The sequence below is a fragment of the Salmo salar genome, chromosome ssa08, assembly GCF_905237065.1.
Source record: "Salmo salar chromosome ssa08, Ssal_v3.1, whole genome shotgun sequence".
Lineage (NCBI taxonomy): Eukaryota > Metazoa > Chordata > Actinopteri > Salmoniformes > Salmonidae > Salmo > Salmo salar.
In genome coordinates, this window is record NC_059449.1 from 5,824,183 (window position 1) to 5,846,880 (window position 22,698).

The following is a 22,698-nucleotide window of genomic DNA, read 5'->3' on the forward strand; positions in this document are numbered from 1 at the left end:
ATCCTCTCAATCCCCTCATCTATCCCCTATCTCTTCCTATCTCTTTCCTCTCTATCACCATATATCTTCCTATCTCTATCCCCTCTCTTCCCATCTCTTTCCTCTCTATCACCCCATCTCTTCCCATCTCTATCCCCTCATCTCTATCCTCTCTATCCCCATCTCTATCCCCCTATCTCTTTCCTCTCTATCACCATATATCTTCCTATCTTTTTCCTCTCTATCCCCTCTCTTCCCATCTCTTTCCTCTCTATCACCCCATCTCTTCCCATCTCTATCCCCTCATCTCTATCCTCTCTATCCCCATCTCTATCCCCCTATCTCTTTCCTCTCTATCACCATATATCTTCCTATCTTTTTCCTCTCTATCCCCTTATCGCTTTCCTCTGTACCACCCTATCTCTTCTCATCTCTATCCTCTATCCCCCTATCTCTTCCCATCTCTAGCCTCTCTATCCCCTATCTCTTCCCATGTCTTTCCTCTCTATCCTCTCTATCCCCCATCTCTATCCTCTCTATCCCCCTATCTCTTCCCATCTTTAGCCTCTCTATCCCCTCTCTCTTCCCATCTCTCCCCTATCTCTTCCCATCTATCTCTTTCCTCTCTATCCCCTCTCTTTCCTCTCTATCCCCTATCTCTTTCCTCTCTATCCCCTTATCGCTTTCCTCTGTACCACCCTATCTCTTCTCATCTCTATCCTCTATCACCCCATCTCTTCCCATCTCTATCCCCTATCTCTTCCCATCTCTAGCCTCTCTATCCCCTCTATCCCCTCTATCCCCTCCCATGTCTTTCCTCTCTCCCCTGTCTCTTCCCATCTCTATCCTCTATCACCCTCTCTTCCCATCTCTTTCCTCTCTATCCCCCATCTCTATCCTCTCTATCCCCATCTCTATCCTCTCTATCCCCCTATCTCTTATCATCTTTAGCCTCTCTATCCCATCTCTTTCATCTCTTCCCATCTCTATCCTCTCTATCACCCTATCTCTTTCCTCTCCATCACCCCATCTCTATCCCCTATCTCTTCCCACTCTATCCCCATATCTCTTTCCGTCTCGTTCCTCTCTATCCCCATCTCTATCCTCTCTATCCCCCTATCTCTAGCCTCTCTATCCCCCTATCTCTATCCCCCTATCTCTAGCCTCTCTATCCCCCTATCTCTAGCCTCTCTATCCCCCTATCTCTAGCCTCTCTATCCCCTCTCTATCACCATATATCTTCCTATCTTTTTCCTCTCTATCCCCATATCTCTTCTCATCTCTATCCCCTCTCTTTCCTCTCTATCCCCTATCACTCCATCTCTATCCCCTCATCTCTTTCCTCTCTATCCCCTATGTCCCCTATCTCTTCCCATCTCTTTCCTCTCTATCCCCCTATCTCTTCCCGTCTCTGTCCTCTTTATCTCCTATCTCTTCCCACTCTATCCCCCTATCTCTTCCCGTCTCTGTCCTCTTTATCCCCCCATCTCTTCCCGTCTCTGTCCTCTTTATCCCCTATCTCTTCTTATCTCTCCCCAGTTGTTATCTTCTGAAGTGGTTTCTTTTCTTTCTATTCCTTGTCTGTGCTGTCCCTCGTTCTATTGGGTAAACAGCATTCATGTGGCTCATACTAGACGCAAACAAGCTTTCTTCCCACTTTGGGCTGAGGAGGAACGTCTTTGTTACCGCTGTTGATAAAGTTTCAACGAATGCTGTCTTCCGAAGGCACAGTTTAATCAAACCCACGGTTCAGAATTTGGAGATAGTCAGTTAGCATGTAGACATTTTGTTTGCCTGTGGTTAAGTAAAATGGTTAAGTGGTTAGGTAAAATGGCAGACTGATTTTGGACACCAGATAGGGATGCAAGATAAAAGTAGTAACATAGTTTTATAAGGTACTGCATAAACATTACAAAATCGGGTCTGGTTGAATCAGACTCACAGTCTTGGAGGAAACCTCCAGAAGACTGGATATGAAGTATAATCGTCTAGTGACGGGAGTCGAGATTGCTTAACGATTTGGCGCGATCCACTTAGACGTCATCAAGCAATTTCCGTCGGCCGAGTAATTTGGTCTGATAAAAGCGACGGTGACTGGAACCAACAGGTGGCAATAAACCGTGCTCCGGCAGACAAAAATTGCATCCCAAATGGCACCTTGTTCCCATTGTAGTGCACTGCTTTTGACCAGGGCCCGTTTGGTCAAAAGTAGTGCACTATCGAATAGAGTGCCATTTGGGACACAGCCAGCGTCTCTTTAGTCGTAATGAGATGCGCAGAGGAGGGAAATGTGTGTGTGTGTGGAGAGAGAGAGAGAGATGTGGGCCACCTGCAAAAAGGCATTATGGTTATTGTCCACATCCGTCTCCGTCTCGTTTTTGTACCGCCCTGTCGGGAAGCGGCAAGGTGTTTGTTATTATGAGGGCGATGTGACTTGCCTATGCCGTTCGGGCATCACTCATTCATATATTTTTATGTACATATTCGTATTCATTCCTTTACACTTGTGTGTATAAGGTAGTTGTTGTGAAATTGTTAGGTTATATTACTTGTTAGATGTTACTGCATGGTCGGAACTAGAAGCACAAGCATTTCGCTACACTCGCATTAACATCTGCTAACCATGTGTATGTGACAAATACATTTGATTTGATGTTTGCGTTGTGAATGCTTTTGGTCGGTGAAAAGGGTATATTGTGTTGAAAGGCTGATATGACAAAGTATTGTTACTCAGGAGTGTGTGACTGTATTGCTGAGAAAGTACATGCAGCTTTATATTGTTTCCCATTTGGTTTGTTCATGGTTTTGCTTTCCAACAAAGGCAAAACGATAATGAACTGTCACTCAGAATAATGTTAGTCTAATGCTTTTATATCAGATTCTACACATTAGTTTTATTTTAGTCTATGTGTTTTTAACACATCTCTATCTCTCTCTGTCTCCTCCCAGGCTTGAACGGCGAGATCCTCTACTCCCTCGCCGACTCGGCCGACGGCCACTTCTCCGTGGACGAGCGTACCGGCGTCGTTGTATTAAAAAAGCCCCTGGACCGCGAGGCGCGAGCCGCGTACGAGCTCAAAGCGCGCGCCTCCGACCGGGGCTCCCCGCGCCGCCTCTCGTCCCTCTCCCGCGTCACGGTCTCCGTGCTGGACATCAACGACAACCCGCCCGTCTTCGAGCACCGCGAGTATGTGGCGGGCGTTTCGGAGGACGTGGCGGTGGGCACGCAGTTGCTGCGGGTGCACGCCGCTAGCCGGGACATCGAGGCCAACGGGGAGATCGCCTACGCCATCGTGAGCGGGAACGAGCACGGCATGTTCAGTGTCGACCCTCGGACTGGTATGTCTCTCTTTCTCTCTCTGTATCTCTCTCTCTGTATCTCTCTCTCTCTGGATCTCTCCCTCTCTCTGTATCTCTCTCTCTCGCTCTGCATCTCTCTCTCTATGTATCTCTCTCTCTGTCTCCACCTCTCCTCTTCCTTTATATGTCTCCCCAGTCGCACCATATTATGACTACTATCTTTGTGTGTATGTGTGGCAGGTTTAGCTTTTTTTCGTAATGAGTCTTGTTCTGGAGGCAGCCGTTCTGAGTGGTCACTAGCTGGCACAGCCACAAAGTCATCTAATCGGATTTGAACCCTAACCTTAACCACACTGCTAACCCCAATGCCTGACCTTAAATTAAGACCAAAAAACAAATGTGTGTTTTCATGAATTTTTACAAAATAGCCAATTTCAACTTTGCAGCTGGCCTATCTATGGGGAGATCACTCAGTAAACGTCAACCTGCGTTTCAAAGGGGACGTAGCGGATGACATTTCTGTTGTGTACATTGGGACAGTGGTGGAACCTTCTTCTAATCCAACCGTCCTATCCTCCCTCTCCCGTCTCCCCTCCAGGTGACATCTTCGTCATCGAGCCGCTGGACTTCGAGGTGTCCCACGAGTACTATCTGACAGTGGAGGCCACGGACGGGGGCACGCCGCCGCTCAGCGACATGGCCACGGTCAACATCAACCTGACGGACATCAACGACAACAGCCCCGCCTTTAGCCAGGCCACCTACGCCGCCGTGGTGGCCGAGGATGCCGAGCCCGGCAAGACCGTTGTGGCGGTGAGTTGACCGATGAGTGACCGTTCCGATCATTTGGTCTGGTGTTTCCCTTCGCAACTAGAAAACAAAAAGCATACAAAATTGCTAAAGGAATATATTAAAGTTTGTTTGCGTTGTGTTCGAACCTACAAAATGTTTTTGTATTGCGGTGATTGCCCTACCATTGTATAGGCAGTGTGCTTATGTCGCGTTTGTCATTTTTCTTCCGTTTCCCTCCTGCTCATAAAATACCTTTTCAATCACTGCACACCTCATCCCATTATTTCACCCCTCTATCTTAACTAGTCTTTCAGTCAGTACCCTCTCTCTGTATCTCTCTCTCTCTCTGTATCTCTCTTTCTCTGTATTTCTCTGTCTCTCTCTTTCTCTGTATCTGTCCGTCACGGATCAGTTGCTGAGTTAGATCACCTTCTGGTGGGGCAGAGTTAAACGAGGACCTCCCTCCGCTCTTCATGCTCAGCCTACTGTAACAGACACACACACACTAATGAATTAAAGACAGGTGACTCACTGAGCCGTCCCTTTCTCAATGTCCCCCTCTACTCTCTCTCTCGCTCTCTCCCCTTCCCCCTTTTTCTATACATCCCAACACCTCTTCCCTTGGCCCCTCACCCCTCCTCTCCCTCTTTCTTCCCCCGTGTCCATTTGTCAACTGTGTCTAATCAACCCGAATATAAATGATCCGTCGTTAAACAGGATTTTTATGCTTTCCCGTGTCACACACGTGTGAATCCTGTCCGTTCCCTGATTTCCCCTATGATCCGTTTCAATACCGGCCAGGTGTGTGTGTGAACATCTGTGTCCCACGGTCTCGTGTCAGAGCAGGTGCGTGTGTAAGTCTACATCTGTGTGTGTGTGTGTGTGTCGTCCTCGGCAGCTGGTCGTAACTCTTCCTCTCTCCTGTTCTCTCGGGTCGTAGGTGATGGCGGAGGATGCAGACGGGCCAGCCTATAACCACGTGCGTTACTCCATCGTGGAGGGGAACCAGGGCAGTCCCTTCACCATTGACCCAATTAGGGGAGAGGTCAAAGTGGCACGCCAGCTAGACAGAGAGACGGTATGGTGAAACATTCAACTTTATAATGGATGGGCATTGATGTAAATTCATTAAAATGCATATCTGTGAAATATCTTCGAAGTTCGTGTGTGTGTGTCAATGTATTTATGCTACTTCATATATTCATTTATGTGTGTGTCTGTGTCTAAATATATGCATTTGTGTGTGTGTGGACATCTAATTCTGTCTTCAGTGACACCTTAATTGCACTGTAGACTGCAATCAAACGGAAAAGCAGAGCCAGTTTACCAGTCAGCTTTGCATAATCGCTTACAAAAGCAGTACAGAGCGTGATAGAGGTATTAATTATCTCTCTTTCTCTCTCTTCCTCTCTCCCTTTCTCTCTCGCCACCCCACCCCTCTTCCCTCCCTTCCCCATCAGACATCGGGGTACACCCTGACGGTGCTGGCGTCGGACAACGGCGTTCCGGCCCGCTCCAGCAGCGCCACGGTCAACGTCGACGTGTCTGACGTCAACGACAACCCGCCCCTCTTCTCCCCTGCCAACTACAGCCTCATCATCCAGGTGAGAAGAAAGGGATGGATGGAAGGAGAGAGTGGGAGGGAGGAGGGTGGTGAAGGTGGCAAAGAGGGAAAGGTGCTGGTAAAGATTGAGAGAAGAGTTGGTGAGAGGAGAGGATAGAGAAGAAGGGAGGGATGAGGGGTGGAAGTGAAGAAAGAAGTGGTGAGATGACTGAAGGTGTAAGGATTCGAAAGATGATAGTAAAAAATGACTTAGCCTTCGAGGAAGAGAAAGATTGATTCCCACATCAAATCCCCTCTCCTGCTCTCTCACACAGCAGTCGTTACTGCCCACAGTATCCCTGAATACTAAGTCTAAACCACTTCCTTTTCTCGCAGGAGAATCGTCCAATGGGGACCAGCGTTGTCCAGCTCATCGTGACCGACCGGGACGCCACGCACAATGGGCCGCCGTTCGCCTTCACCATCATCAACGGCAATGAGGGGGGTGTGTTCGAGGTGAACCAACAGGGGGCGCTGCTGGTGGTGGAAGAGCTGAAGAGGAAGACCAAGGAGAACTACCTACTGAATGTCCAGGTACTATAGGAGCGTATGGAGTGTTGGTTGGTCACTCTCTCTCCTTCTATTACTGTGTTTCCTTCACTTTCTTTTTCTTTCCCTCTCTCTCTCTTTCTGTATCTCTCTCTCTTTCTCTTTCAGTGTCTCTCTCTCTTTCTGTGTCTCTCTCTGTATCTCTCTCTCTCTCTCTTTGTAACTCTCTTTCTCTTTCAGTGTCTCTCTCTCTCTTTCTGTGTCTCTCTCTCTCTCTGTATCTCTCTTTCTCTTTGTAACTCTCTCTATCTGTATCACTCTCTCCACCCCCTCTACTTACCTCTCTTTCTCTCCCTTTCTGTGGACAATAGCCTGCTCTGCAGCTGCCCACTGTGATAAACCTCTCTTAGAAACATCAAAATGATAACAAGATCTATAGCGTCAAATCTAAATAATCACCATGTATAAAAAAAAATCCTGCTGCCCTCTCTCACACCGAGTGAATCAGAGTGCAAGGCAGAATATCTCACATGAGAGGCATAGTGGAGAGAGCCGCAGCCAGCTCGCGTGTTGCCAGTCGGTGAACTACTGTCCTCTCTTTCTGAGGAGAAAAGGAGTAGGCGGATGAGAAAGAAGTGCGATTTCTCGACTCAGACTAACGTTCTGAATGTTGCAGATAGAAATATATTGAACAGAGCTGAGACGGTTTCCCTATTCTGTCTGACCGACAATTCTATCTATTCTACACTGTGTATTTGTTTCTTAACGTTTGGTAATCCTCCTGAACGCTCCAGAGGTTGCTGTAGCATCTCTGGCTGTGTAAATGCCTTTCAAATGCAGGTGGATGTTTATTTGTCTGAGCACGTAGGCCCTTAGTCTTTCTGCAGGTAGTACATTTTGACTTGAGTATTGATGAATGGGGAAGATTCAGCATTAGGAGAATGGAAGAGCATAAGCTCCCTCTACTGTGGGAAAGTGGAGCTGCATACAGCAAAATTACTGGCAAAGATGGAGTACTTTCAACATGTGTCTTGGATTTTTGCTGTAGCCTGTATGTCATTTGGTTAGCCTTCTAACCTCTATGGGCTAGGTGGGACGCTAGCGTGGGAGCTAGCACTCCATCAACAGCAGGTGCATTTCAAGAGCGGCAAATTTGAATCCAAATAAATGTCAAAATTCAAATTTTTCAAACATACAACTATTTTACACCCTTTGAAAGATAAACATCTCCTTAATCTAACCACGTTTTACGATTTCAAAAAGGTTTTACGGCGAAAGCATAAATTTAGAGTATGTTAGGACAGTACATTTACAAGAGTTGTGTGTAATGTTTTGTCAATTCAAAGACAGGGTCACCAAAACCATAAAACCAGCTAAAATGATGCACTAACCTTTTACAATCTCCATCAGATGACACTCCTAGGACATTATGTTAGACAATGCATGCATTTTTAGTTCTATCAAGTTCATATTTATATCCAAAAACAGCGTTTTACTATGGCATTGATGTTGAGGAAATCGTTTCCCTCCAATAACCGGCAGTCAAGTCAACACCACAAATTAAATAATTAAAATTAGAAAACATTGGTAAAATATGATATTGTCATTTAAAGAATTATAGATTTACATCTCTTGAACGCAATCAACTTGCCAGATTTAAAAATAACCTTACTGGGAAATCACACTTTGCAATAATCTGAGCACTGCGCCCAGAAAAATAAGCGTTGCGATACAGACTAGACGTCATGTTGTGGGAGATCTAAAATCGAAAATACTATGTAAATAATCCATTACCTTTGATTCTCTTCATCAGATGTCACTTCCAGGTATCACAGGTCCATAACGAATGTAGTTTTGTTCAAAAAAGCTCATCATTTATGTCCAAAAATCTCCGTCTTGTTAGCACATGATCTAAGCCAGCCGGACTTCTCGTCATGAACGAGGGGAAAAAAATATTTACGTTCGTTCAAACATGTCAAACGTTGTATAGCATAAATCATTAGGGCCTTTTTAACCAGAACATGAATAATATTCAAGGTGGACGAATGCATACTCTTTTATAACGTATTGGAACGAGGGTACCCAACATGAACTCGCGCGCCAGGTGTCTAATGGGCCATCATCGTTCCATGGCTCTTGTTCGGTCAGATCTCCCTCCAGAAGACTCAAAACACTTTGTAAAGGCTGGTGACATCTAGTGGAAGCAATACGAAGTGCCAAAATATTCCTCAGCCCCTGTGTTTTTCAATGGGATAGGTTTAAAGGTAATACAACACATCAGGTATCCACTTCCTGTCAGAAAATGTCTCAGGGTTTTGCCTGCCAAATGAGTTCTGTTATACTCACAGACACCATTCAAACAGTTTTAGAAACTTTAGAGTGTTTTCTATCCATATATAATAAGTATATGCATATTCTAGTTACTGGGTAGGATTAGTAACCAGATTAAATCGGGTACATTTTTTTTATCCAGCCGTGCAAATACTGCCCCCTAGCCCTAACAGGCTAAGCACTCTTGGAAGATAAGCCAATGATTTGGCTATACTAGAGTATAATAAACAAGCAAACTAACATGCAACTGAAGAAGTGATAGTCAATCATAGGTCTAGCATAGTTATGTTATTACCCGTTATTACCCGTGTAGGGGTGATATGGGGATTGCAGAGTGATAGTTGGGTCAGTCTGCTTTAACATTATTGCCGAAATAGTGGCAGTTATTTGGGCTCATACATTGTTAGAAATTAGAGGTCGACCGATTTATGATTTTTCAAAGCCGATACCGATTAATCGGCCGATTTCTTTTTACATTTATTTATTTGTAATAATGACAATTACAACAATACTGAATGAACACTTATTTTAACTTAATATAATACATCAATAAAATCAATTTAGCCTCAAATAAATAATGAAATATGTTCAATTTGGTTTAAATAATGCAAAAACAAAGTGTTGGAGAAGAAAGTAAAAGTGCAATATGTGCCATGTAAAAAAGCTAACGTTTAAGTTCCTTGCTCAGAACATGAGAAGATATGAAAGCTGGTGGTTCCTTTTAACATGAGTCTTCAATATTCCCAGGTAAGAAGTTTTAGATTGTAGTTATTATAGGAATTATAGGACTATTTCTCTCTATACGATTTGTATTTCATATACCTTTGACTATTGAATGTTCTTATAGGCACTTTAGTATTGCCAGTGTAACAGTATAGCTTCCGTCCCTCTCCTCGCTCCTACCTGGGCTCGAACGTTGGAACACATCGACAACAGCCACCCTCGAAGCAGCGTTACCCATGCAGAGCAAGGGGAACAACCACTCCCAAGTCTCAGAGCGAGTGACGTTTGAAACACTATTAGCGCGCACCCCGCTAACTAGCTAGCCATTTCACTTCGGTTACACCAGCCCAATCTCGGGAGTTGATAGGGTTGAAGTCATAAACAGCGAAATGCTTGAAGAATTGCAAAGAGCTGCTGGCAAACGCACGAAGGTGCTGTTTGAATGAATGCTTACGAGCCTGCTGCTGCCTACCATTGCTCAGTCAGACTGCTCTTTCAAATCATAGACTTAATTATAACATAACACACAGAAATACGAGCCTTTGGTCATTAATATGGTCAAATCCGGAAACTATCATTTCGAAAACGAAACGTTTATTATTTCAGTGAAATACGGAACCGTTCCATATTTTATCTAATGGGTGGCATCCCTAAGTCTAAATATTCCTGTGCAACGACAGTGCTTTTTTCACAAATGCGCATGTTAAATCATCACCCGTTTGTCGAAGTAGGTTGTGATTCGATGAGAAATTAACAGGCACCGCATCGATTATATGCAACGCAGGACACGTTAGATAAACTAGTAATATCGTCAACCATGTGTAGTTAACCTCTATGCGCTTGCGTCCCACCTACTCAACAGCCAGTTGAATCCTGTGGCGCGTTATTCAAATCCTTAGATATGTTATTACTTCAATTTTTCAAAAATATGACTATTTTACACCATTTTAAAGATAAGACTCTCGTTAATCTAACCACACTGTCCGATTTCAAAAAGGCTTTACAACGAAAGCAAAACATTAGATTATGTCAGCAGAGTACCCAGCCAGAAATAATCAGACACCCATTTTTCAAGCTAGCATATAATGTCACATAAACCCAAACCACAGCTAAATGTAGCACTAACCTTTGATGATCTTCATCAGATGACAACCCTAGGACATTATGTTATACAATACATGCATGTTTTGTTCAATCAAGTTCATATTTATATCAAAAACCAGCTTTTTACATTAGCATGTGACTAGCATGTGACTAGCATTCCCACCGAACACTGCCGGTGAATTTACTAAATTACTCACGATAAACGTTCACAAAAAGCAGAACAATTATTTTAAGAATTATAGATACAGAACTCCTCTATGCACTCGATATGTCCGATTTTAAAATAGCTTTTCGGTGAAAGCACATTTTGCAATATTCTCAGTAGATAGCCCGGCATCACAGGGCTAGCTATTTAGACACCCAGCAGGTTTAGCACTCATCAAAGTCAGATTTACTATAAGAAAAATGTTCTTGCCTTTGTTGTCTTCGTCAGAATGCACTCCCAGGACTTCTACTTCAATAACAAATGTTGGTTTGGTCCAAAATAATCCATCGTTATATCCAAACAGCGGCGTTTTGTTTGTGCGTTCTAGACACTATCCTAAAGGCTAAATAAGGGTGACGAGCATGGCGCAATTCGTGACAAAAGAATTCTAAATATTCCATTACCGTACTTCGAAGCATGTCAACCGCTGTTTAAAATCAATTTTTATGCCATTTTTCTCATAAAAAAGCGATAATATTCCGACCGGGAATCTGCGTTTAGATAAACAGACAAAGGAAAACAAAGCATTCGGTCGAAGCGGGCACGCGCCTAAGCCCATAGTACTCTGAGTGGCCACTTGCCAAAAGCGATAAAGTGTTTCAGCCAAAGCCTGCCTCGATATCGTTCAACGTTTTCCCGGGCTCTGAGACCCTATGGAAGACGTAGGAAGTGTCACGTTATTGCACAGATCCTGAGTCTTCAATAAAAAGAGCCAAGATGAAACACTACTTCTCAGACAGGCCACTTCCTGCTTGAAATCTTCTCAGGTTTTGGCCTGCCATAGGAGTTCTGTTATACTCACAGACACCATTCAAACAGTTTTAGAAACTTTAGGGTGTTTTCTATCCAAAGCCAATAATTATATGCATATTCTAGTTACTGGGCAGGAGTAGTAACCAGATTAAATCGGGTATGTTTTTTATCCAGCCGTGTCAATACTGCCCCTATCCCCAACAGGTTAACTAGTGATTATGTTAAGGTTGATAGTTTTTTATAAGATAAGTTTAATGCTAGCTAGCAACTTACCTTGGCTTCTTGCTGCCCTCGCGTAACAGGTAGTCAGCCTGCCACGCAGGCTCCTCGTGGAGTGCAATGTAAGGCAGGTGGTTAGAGCATTGGACTAGTAACCGGAAGGTTGCAAAGACGAATCCCCGAGGTGACTAGGTAAAAATCTGTTGTTCTGCCCCTGAACAAGGCAGTTAACCCCCGTTCCTAGGCCGTCATTGAAAATAAGATTGTGTTCTTAATCTGACTTGCCTAGTTAAAATATCGGCAAATCGGTGTCCAAAAATACAGATTACCGATTGTTATGAAAACTTGAAATCGGCCCTAATTAATCGTCCATTCCGATTAATCGGTCGACCTCTATTAGAAGTACTTTTGTTAACTTGATGAATGAAAGCAGTAAAATAAGTGAATTGTGTCGAAGTTTTGGAGACATTTTATAACTAGGCCTAAGTTTTTGATAATCAATATGAAAGCTTTAGTTGGGTCACCGCACAATCTCTCTCTCTCTCTCTCTCTCTCTCTCTCTCTCCAGACACAACGTGTGACTTATCCCTCTCTCCTCCATTTTCTTCCTCTAGGTGGCTGACAACGGCAAGCCCCAGCTCCTCTCCACGGCCTACATCAGCATCCGGGTTATCGACGAGAGCGTCTACCCGCCCGCCGTCTTCCCGTTGGACATCTACATCTCTGTCGCCGGCGAGGAATACCCTGGCGGCGTGCTCGGCAAAATCCACGCCACCGACCAGGACATTTACGACACGCTAACTTACAGTCTCGCACCTCCATCATCCACGGATAACGCCGAAGACGCTCTGTTCACCGTCTCCGCCGCGGACGGCAAAGTCATAGCCCGGCGCCCGCTCTACGTGGGCCACTACCCGCTCAACATCACCGTCACAGACGGGCGCTTTTCGGCGACAGCCGACGTGAACGTGCACGTGCGCCAAGCGACTCGCCAGGCGCTGGACAACTCCATCGCCGTGCGTTTCGCCGGCATCGCGCCCGAGGAGTTCATCGGGGACTACTGGCGCACGTTCCAGCGGGCGTTGAGGAATATAGCGGGGGTGAGACGCAGCGAGGCACAGCTGGTTAGTCTGCAGCCCTCCGAGCAGGGGACAGGAGACCTGGATGTTCTACTGGCTCTGGAGAAGTCCGGGAGTCCCTACCAACCACAGGAGGTAAGAACCATGACCACGGCTCGTATTCACCAAATGTCTCAGAGTAGGAGTGCTGATCTAGGATCAGGTCCTCCCCCTGTCCATATCATCCTATTAATTGTGATCTGAAAGGCAAAACTGATTCTAGATCAGCACTTACTTTGTTTACTAGCCAATGCGGTTATGATACTGATAATAATACCAATAACATATGTAGTAATTTAACGCAATATAATGCTTGTAATAATGATGATAGGGATATTAGCTTTAGCATAACATATAATATGGCACACAATGTATGAATAGCTTTTAAAATGGTGGTCTGTCTTCCACTAACATAAAAGTAAGAATAGAAGACGGGCAACCATGGAAATTGACAGATTGTATTTACAGTTGTGAAATAGAATCAAAACTCTAGAATTCATCATGAAGAATAGTCAAATGCAATCGTAAGGCAGTACACATCAAAAGAACGTGTATCAACTTTAGTAGATCTCTTGGTCTATTGGCTAAAGTGTTGAAGGTTGCTGGTCCCGAATTAGAGTCCCGGGAACCCCCCCACCCCGAATTCGCTGCATTTCAATGAACATTTCAATGAATGTGTCTGTTTAAGGACTTCCAAGTTGATCTTTCAGTCTTTTTAACGTCTTCACTATTGCTCCTCCAGGTGGTCTTCCGCAAGCTCAACTCGTCTGCGGCGGTCATCGAGGAAATGACGGGCGTGCGCCTCGTGCGCGTGATCAAGAAGCTGTGCGCCGGCCTGGACTGCCCACTGCACTTCTGCGACGAGGTCATCAGCCTGGACAAGACCACCATGTCCACCTATAGCACGGCCCGCCTCAGCTTCGTCACGCCACGACACCAGCGCACGGCTACCTGTCAATGTGAAGGTACTGACAGACACGCACCAATACATACATGGCCCTAAACAAACACACACACACACACACACACACACACACACACACACACACACACACACACATACATAGGCATAGATGTGCATAAATAGACACACACACAAACACACCTTTACCCCTCCCACCCCATCACACACACATACACCTAAACCACCACATCCCCCCACACACACCCCCCTTACCCCCTGACCCCATTCTGGCTTCATCATGCTCTTAACCCGTGTACATTGTTGTTCCAGGTGGCAAATGCCCCACGGCGAACAAGCTGTGTGATGCCAACCCCTGCCCAGAGGGCATGGAGTGTGTGGCAGACCGGAAGGAGGCCAAGTATAGCTGTGTGTGTCCAGATGGTGCCAAGCAGGGCAAGTGCTCCGGTAAGAGCAGACACACCTCTCATCCTATCTGACTCTCTCTCTCTCCCCCACTCTCCATATCTCTCTCTACTACCCCTCTCTCCCTATCTCTCTCCCACTGATATGAAGCTGTCAAATGAGTATATATGAACCTATTGTTTGTTTGTTTTGTCTCTGTATTCACTGTCTAGTTATCGGTCTCTCCCTCCTCTTATCTCTCCCCCCATACTTATCTTTACCCCCCCCCCCAGACGGCCAGTCCCTGACGTTCAGCGGGACGGGCTATGTCAAGTACCGTCTGATGGAGAATGAGAACAAGGAGGAGATGAAGCTGTCCCTCAGGCTGAGGACCTTCTCCAGCCACGCCACCGTCATGTATGCCAAGGGAACCGACTACAGCATCCTGGAGGTGGGTCAAAGGTCAAACACGGTGTGCGCGTGTCCATGTGAGAAAACGCCAGATTCTAGCTACCAGCTACAGATTACAAGAAAAAAAATCTCCTTCCCACACCATTTCAAGTCCACCGTAGTATTTTTCCCAGCTTGGGCATGAAATCACAGTAAACAAACCACTTTCTTGTCTGTGCTGTGGGTACTGTCCTATTTATTCTGAGTCTGCTGCTCCAGCTCCAAGTCCCATGCCCAATCCCCGTATTAGCCCATGTTATCCTGTGTAGGATAACGGCCTGATAATCGCTAGCTGCCAGGACCTCCCCTTGGGGGGCCGCCATGCGGTGTGCTGGTTGTCTTTTATGATCCTCACGTGAAAGGGCTCTGGGAATGCGGTGGTGGGGCTGCATGTAGAACAACACACACAGCCGTGCTATTTTCAGGGAATGCTGAGAGGGAAGCGGAAAGCACTTTCTCACACATTCCTCACCGGGGTACTGTCTGGGTGCCAGAGGATCAGCTATTCACTACGTAGTGCACTACTTTTGAGCAGGGCCCATAGGGTTCTGGTCAAAAGTAGTGCATTATAGAAGAAATAGGGTGCCATTTGGGACACTGCCTAGTGCTCCAAGGGAGTTAGCCTACTGATTTGAATATGACATGATATCACAAGACAATGTCATACGGTAAGATACGTTATATATACAAAAGTATGTGGACAGCCCTTCAAATTAGTGGATTCGACTAATTTCAGTCACACCCGTTGCTGGTGTATAAGGTGTATAAAATCGAGCACACAGCCATGCAATCTCCATAGACAAACATTGGCAGTAGAATGGCCTTACTGAAGAGCTCAGTGACTTTCAGCGTGGCACCGTCATAGAATGCCACCATTCCAACAAGTCAGTTCGTCAAATTTCTGCCCTGCTGGAACATTTCTTTTTACTGCTCTGATTACGTTTGTAACCAGTTAAGAACAGCCCTTAGCAGTAGTATATTGGCCATATACCACACCCCCTCGTTCCTTATTGGTTAATTATGGTAGTCCCGCCTTGGCTATGTGAACATTTTGCCATATTGCTGATACTTATTCAGTCTGGTTAGAGCTACAGAAGTTCCTATGGTGGGTAGGTACTAGCGGTTCTATCTGGACAGGGCATAACTTCTCTCTCCCTTTCTCCTTCCGTCAGATTGTGAATGGCCGCCTGCAGTACAAGTTTGACTGCGGCAGCGGCCCTGGAATCGTCTCTGTACACAGCACCCAGGTCAACGACGGCGACTGGCACACGGTCACCCTTGAGGTGGATGGCAACTACGCCAAGCTAGTCCTGGACCGCGTGCACGCCGCCTCGGGCACAGCGCCTGGTACTCTGCGCACACTCAACCTGGACAACAGTGTCTACTTTGGCGGGCATGTGCGCCAGCACCCCTCTTCCACAGCCGGGCGCCACGGTCGCAGTTTGCCCGTCACCAATGGGCTCCGAGGCTGCGTGGAAGCCATCGTGCTCAACGGCCAAGAGCTGCCGCTCAACACCAAGGCGCGTGGTGCCCACGCCGTGCTGGAGGACGTGGTGGACGTGGCGCCCGGGTGCGTGCTGGCGCCCGCCACCGAGGGCTGCTCCAGCAACCCCTGTACTAACGGGGGCAGCTGCTCCTCACTGGCCAACGGAGGTACGAAGCTCCCGTTGTGGTTTTTGTTGCTTGGTGTCGTGTTTATTCAAGTTGCTTAGTTATGCTCCTCAACCTAGTCTGCTTATAATGCCCAATATTTGATTATTTGAAGATGATTTCTTTATCATCCGAATGTGTGTTTCTGAACCCAAAGTTGAAGTATACAGCTGGAATCCTCATTCCTCAATCCATACCTGTTTTCCCTACAGCCCTGTGAACACACAATTACAATGAAATGTCCAACCTTTTTCTTATGCCTTCTCTGCTGTTTCACCAGGTTACTTCTGTAAGTGCAAGGCTTCATTCATGGGTACTCACTGTGAGATTGGCATCAGCCCATGTGCCTCCAACCCCTGCCTGTACGGGGGAACCTGTGTGCCACGCGGCGACGACCTCTACTGCCAGTGCAGAGGGCAGTACTCAGGACAACGGTATGAATCTGTCTCTTTCGTATAGATATGATACTTTTATTAACATAGTGACTGTTTAAGGGTTAAAATGGAATTATAGATTTGGGAGCTCAGACGAGCCATTTTTCCTGACTTTTGCTGACAGATATAATGATTTAATACTTGTTATAAGCATGGTATTAAAAATGATGCCCTCTTACCAATTTCAATGTTTGGATAACATTTTCTAAAAAATATTCTGTTTTGGCATGTGTTGTATAAATATTTGGCGGAGGAAACAATCTCAGCTTATCTGCGTTCCCAAATCCATCGTCCCGTAATTTTTTTGTTGCTCCTATCCAGAGCTCAGTATTCTCCATCAAGAGTAACATATGTTAGCACTCCATTCGCTCAATCTGAAATGAAAATCGAGCCTAAGCTCATGTTGATAAAAAACGGAAGCGTTGCTCTGTAGGAAATGGCATTGAGCGTTTCCGCAGAGCTGAAATCACATACACACGTATAGATACTTTTCTAAAATACTAGGATTAAGCATTGGATCAGTGACTGTCAGGAAATAATACGGTTATTTCTCATTACTCTTTGGTCTAGGCTGCTGTATTGAATACGTATCTTTCGCTACAGGTGCCAGGTGGGGCCATACTGCACAGACAACCCCTGTAAAAACAGTGGGAAGTGCATTGACAGCCTGGATGGTCCTGTGTGTGAGTGTGAACAGGGATTCCAGGGTGACAGGTATGTGTGCACAAAGGGCGGCCATCTTACTTCTCAAAGCCACAGTTTTTCCAGTAGGAGATTTGCCAAACTACTATCTTTTACTGTCTCCTGATCCTCCCTGTCCTTTTTGTCGCGGTGCAGGTGCCTCAGTGATGTGGACGAGTGCCTGAAGAACCCATGCTCCAACGGTGGCCAATGCCAGAACACCTACGGCTCGTACACCTGCAACTGCTCCCTGGGCTACATTGGATGGCTATGCGAACTCCGCTCCGAGGTCCGTAACGAGTTCATCTCCACCTCCTGGAACATCGGCCTTGAAGAAGTCATCGGTATTGTGGTCTTTGTGGCCTCCATTTTCCTCCTGGTCGTCCTCTTCGTGGTCATCCGCAAGAGGGCGTGCCGAAGAAAGTCCAAGTCTGACGACGACATGCGCAGCCCGGGAGGTTTAGGAGCGCCGCACTCCTTCCTCCAGCGGCCCTACTTTGACGCAAAGCTCTGTAAGAACATTTACTCTGACATTCCGCCGCAGGTGCCTGTTCGGCCCAGCTCGTACACACCCAGCATCCCCAGCGATTCGCGCAACAATCTGGACCGCAACTCGTTTGAGGGCTCGGCCATCCCCGAGCACCCCGAGTTCAGCACGTTCAACCCGGACACGATGCACGGACACCGCAAGACGGTTGCCGTGTGCAGCGTGGCGCCCAACCTTCCTCCGCCGCCGCCCTCCAACTCGGTCTCCGACAGCGACTCCATCCAGAAGCCCAGCTGGGACTACGAGTATGACGGTAAAGCTCCTTTACTTCAGTCGATTATTGTTGATTCATATTTGTGGATTCCCTACTATAGATTTGTCAGGCTCATTGGTGGAATTACCTTCACATCATTCATGGTGTGTCCAATGGGGTTGGGCCGATATATGATAAAATCGACTATCGTGATATTTGATATTATCTTGAAGTGCAAGAGACGGTATATCATAATATGCCAGACTATACTCTTTTTGAACTTTACAAATCAAAACTGTGCAGTTCTATCAGTTAGGCTGTATCAATATGTCTAAATGAATTAACAAAGCCTTATTTTTCCGCCATACTGAGATTTTTTTATGAGAATGTGACAATAATATTATAAATAAGGACATCAATTGTACAGTCTGGAATTATCTATCTAGTCATTAAAGGGGCAAATATCTCTCAACCCTCGTGTCCAATACTAAATCCAAAGTACAAAAACCCTCTAACTTGATCACAGTAGAAATGTAGCAAATCCCTGCGTGTAGTCTCTTCCGGACATACTACTTCACAAACTTACATCTCTGTTTGTCTGTGTGTATGTGCTTCTGTACTCCAGCTAAGGTAGTAGACTTGGATCACTGTTTGACCAAGAAGCCAGTGGAGGACAGTGCCTGTCACTACAACACCAGGAGCAGTATGTCTGAGGTCCAGTCCCTCAGCTCCTTCCAGTCCGAGTCCTGTGACGATAACGGTATGTATCTGAACAGAAATGGTCAACCTCTTTTCATTGATAAATGTCCTAATGTATTGACTAGATTGATTTATACCCGAAGTGAACCAAGGAAGGTTGGTCGTCTTACAGACCCATATTTGTTCTTAATATAGATCTAAATATGTACTTTTACTTTGGTTGTATAATTATGAATTCCGAAGCAGTACATCAGACTCTTGCATGTTTGCAGTGGAAAGCACACGTGGGGATGCTTATGGAAAACTTGTCTGGTTCTTGTATGACTGCAGTTTTTTGTAGAGTGGCCCCTTGGCTGTAGTTGACTTGTATACATGCTACATGCTAATCATCGCTCTTTGCATGCCGTGATTGGCTGCAGTGGTGGCTCTGTGGGGTCATGTGTTCTTTTCTCTCCCTCTTTGCTGCGGGGCTTCAGTTCCCATTTGGATCAAATCGGTCCACAGACCCAGAACACGGTTTTAACTAGGGGTCAGCTTGTAAGTCCTCAATCACCTCGGTTCAGAAGGAAGCGATCAAAGAGATTTTTTGTTTTTGCCAGATTCTCCAGGAATAAAAAAGCCTTTCTGTTGTCGGTCTCTTTCTTTTTTCTCTCTCGCCCTCTACTCAGCCCTAGCCGCAAAACAGGCTTGCTTGTACAGGCTTCCCCACTGAAGTGGCAAGAGGGGAAATTAGCATTAGCCAAGGAAGTTAGCAAATTAGCATCAAAACATGATTTTAAGTTATTTCCTTTTATTTACTTGTATGGCCCTTTTTTTGTTTGTCTCTCTTTTCGCATGTGTTTCTTTTAAAACAAAATCTAGCCACGGATGGATGTTTGAAGAAGACAGCGAAGAGAATTAAGCAAGGGTATAAAGTACATATGATGGTTCTTCTCCCATATCTGCCCTCATTTCACATTGGGTTGTGGGGAATGTGTTTGCCATCAATCACCACAACCTTCATCTGTACTTACCCTTAACCTGACCATGAAAACCTGCTGGATTTCTGATACATAGATCTAATGTATTAATCATAGATATCTTTACAGTATATCTATATAGAAAATATTTCAACTTCTTTGTGAAGTATTATTTGTAATTTTTTTAGATTGTATTTGGACAAAATATAGTCTTAGCTATTTTAGGGCTGGAGAGGCATTTTTATCCTTGAGAATTTCTCTGATCCTTCCTTCCATACTGTCAATGGCACCCCTAGCATCTCCGTATGTTGTTGCTATGTGTTTTCTTGCACAAAGACCAAACTCCCTCTCCACCGTGTCCCGTTCCACATCTGTGTTTGTGACCAACCATTGAAACCCAAACATCCAATTTAGACATCCTTCAACATCATGTAGTCAAAGTCTTACCCTCCCGCCTTTGTCCTACCCCCCCCAACCAAAAACTCCATACGTTTCAGAGCAACACAGGGGAAAAAAATGTTTTTGTAGGGAAACGTTTCTCGACGCAAACGTGCTCTTCCATTTTTGTTTGGTTTCTTTTCCCAAATAATTTGTACTAATGTAAAAATATTCCTCATCTGCTCCTTTCCCTTACCTTTCACAAGCCTCCATAGTGACGGTTATCCACCTTGTCAACTCTGTTATTGACTCGGTGGAAGAAGGTACTTTTTTACTACTATCACCTCAATACTTGTTAGTCGTCTGTGGTGGTTCTGTGTGGTGGCGTTCCATAGTTTCCAGACCTGGGTTCAAATACTATTTGAAATCTTTCAAGTACATTGAGTGTTTGCTTCCGCCTGCCTGGAGTAGCAGGTGGGCGGAGTTTGCACTTTAAAAACACATTTCTATTGGTTCCATTGCAACAGGTAAGCACCGTTTAAAATGATTTTGAATGCTATTTTAACCCAAGTCTGGTAGATTCGTGCTCCGTCCTCAGTGTCAGGATGATGAGTTAGGCTTCCGAGATGCCATTTCCTTATCCAATGATATGCCTCATCTCATTGTCATCCAAATTATTGTAATTTGAATCGCGCTGCCTAATTTGAGTCTCAAAATTGAAATGTCTCACACGATTGGCCAATTAACAGAGCAGCAAAAGTGTCATTTGGAAGGTCCTAGGTTAATTTCCCTCGCCCCTCGATTGACTGTTTAAGAAAATGGCACTACTGTTGTTTTGTATTGTAAGCGTGTATCTTTACTCAGAGCAGAAGGTGTTTTTTTCATGTTTCATTCTTGTTCTGGGCTTCTCTCTCTCTCAGGTTCTTAACTTGACTTGTTTTCCCTCTCTCTTCTCCCGTCTCGCCTCGTCTAAAGAGTCTTTTTTGGCTCATGATCTCAAGAACCCAAGAGGTGACTGTTTTGTCATTTTTTGGCCTGAAGCCCAGTGGTGTTCACCCCCCTTACTGTCAACCAACAAAACAATCCTTTGCATGACGTAGATGCTGTGAGGAAATATAACTGGAAATGTGTAAGCATTATTTGGTCGAAACAACATCATATCGATAGTTATAAACTAAACATGGAAACTAATTTTGTCACAGTACTTCAATTCAAATCCTTCACGTAGACCCTAAAATGAGTTTTGTGTCCCCACTTTCCCCCAGTAACTATAACAGTCCCACGTTGAATGAAGTTATTAATAGCAGTCAGATTCCTTTGATGTCTGATGCTAAAAAACTTAGAGCCAACTTTAAAGACAATGTTTGAAACGTTGCTTTGAAAAACACTAATCGTATTCACCCCCATTTTGAAATGATATCAGCATAAACCACTCCATAAATGCAGTAAAAGTGTCTGTTTCAAGTGTATCTTAATCAGTATTTGTTTATACTATGTGAGTGTACGTGTGTATTTGCAAAGAATGTGTGTGCATTTTAAACTGTTTTGTGATTTTTGTTTATTTTTTAACACATCCAACTGAATGAGTTGGTGTGTCATGAAAATTGCATGGTGTGGGTTTTTAACACTAACATGCTGCTGTTGTGTAAATGTATGTAATCTGATCTGTGCGAGTGTGTGTGTGTGCTTTGAGGTGTAGGGTGGTGGGACCTGTGGTATCTAATTATTTGCATCCTGTCCAACAGGCTATCACTGGGACACATCTGATTGGATGCCAAGTGTTCAACTTCCTGGAATCCAGGAGTTCCCGCAGTATGAGGTCGTGGAGTCCCCGGCCCCCCTGTACAGTGACCCGAACGCCATCGATACTGACTACTACCCCGGCGGCTACGACATCGAGAGCGACTTCCCACTGCCGCCAGAGGACTTCCCCACCCACGAGGACCTGCCCCCGCCGCCGCTACCCGAGTATGGCGACCGCTACGCCACCCTGGAACCACCCCGGAGGGACCTGGCGCCTCCTGGCAGCCCAGGTTCGAGTTCGGCCTCGGGGGTGCGCCACCGCCCACCACTACCCCAGCTCTATAGCCTTAACCGGTACCTACCGCACCACCACTACCCCAGCGACGCTGAGGGCAGCCTGGGCCGCGGCAGCTCCACGGCCGCCACCAACTCCACCCCGACCTCCACCATGGGAGGCGCCAGCAGCTACCGGGGCGGCTACCCCATGGGGTACGGGCGGGGGGACTTTGAGGCGCCGGCGCTGGACAACATGTCCATGTCCCTGTACACATCCACGGCCTCCTGCTCGGACATGTCGGCGTGCTGCGAGGAGTCAGAGGTCATGATGAGCGACTATGAGAGCGGTGACGAGGGACACTTTGAGCGGCTGGCCATCCCCGCACTGGACTCCCAACAGCACACTGAAGTCTGACACTGGATCCAAACAAAAGTGCCTGAAGCCCCTCACCCCCCCACCCCTCCATCTCTACCTTATGTTAACCCCCTCTACCCGTGTATGTACACACTACAACTACACACAACACAAAGAGACACTACACTGACACATACACACTTATACATACAGTGCCTTGCAAAAGTATTCACCCCCCTTGGCGTTTTTTCCTATTTTGTTGCATTACAACCTGTAATTTAAATTGTTTTTTATTTGTATTTCATGTAATGGACTTCCCCAAAAAAGTCCAAATTGGTGAAGTGAAAAGAAAAAAAATTACTTGTTTCAAAAACAAAATTAAAATTACAAACGGAAAAGTGGTGTGTGCAT

General features: G+C 45.6%; 1 protein-coding gene across 8 annotated transcripts in view; it reads left to right on the forward strand.

The window, feature by feature from the left end:
• Positions 1-22,473, forward strand: part of LOC106609939 (protocadherin Fat 1) — a 99,630-nt gene extending 77,157 nt beyond the window's left edge. For 3 of the 8 annotated variants that reach the window (XM_014208975.2, XM_014208974.2, XM_014208978.2), the window contains 17 exons: positions 2,929-3,318; positions 3,878-4,092; positions 5,012-5,149; positions 5,532-5,675; positions 6,011-6,208; positions 12,113-12,712; positions 13,359-13,581; positions 13,851-13,985; positions 14,216-14,373; positions 15,545-16,025; positions 16,303-16,456; positions 17,060-17,170; positions 17,294-17,937; positions 18,503-18,637; positions 20,180-20,236; positions 20,889-20,924; positions 21,659-22,473. In XM_014208975.2, coding sequence (XP_014064450.2) covers positions 2,929-3,318; positions 3,878-4,092; positions 5,012-5,149; positions 5,532-5,675; positions 6,011-6,208; positions 12,113-12,712; positions 13,359-13,581; positions 13,851-13,985; positions 14,216-14,373; positions 15,545-16,025; positions 16,303-16,456; positions 17,060-17,170; positions 17,294-17,937; positions 18,503-18,637; positions 20,180-20,236; positions 20,889-20,924; positions 21,659-22,347 — 4,508 coding nt within the window. In that variant the 3' untranslated portion in view covers positions 22,348-22,473. Of the gene's footprint in view, positions 1-2,928; positions 3,319-3,877; positions 4,093-5,011; positions 5,150-5,531; positions 5,676-6,010; positions 6,209-12,112; positions 12,713-13,358; positions 13,582-13,850; positions 13,986-14,215; positions 14,374-15,544; positions 16,026-16,302; positions 16,457-17,059; positions 17,171-17,293; positions 17,938-18,502; positions 18,638-19,052; positions 19,114-20,179; positions 20,237-20,888; positions 20,925-21,658 lie in introns of all 8 variants that reach the window. The other 5 variants (XM_014208979.2, XM_014208980.2, XR_006770770.1 and 2 more) reach the window with 4 other exon arrangements.
• Positions 22,474-22,698: the final 225 nt, after the last annotated feature.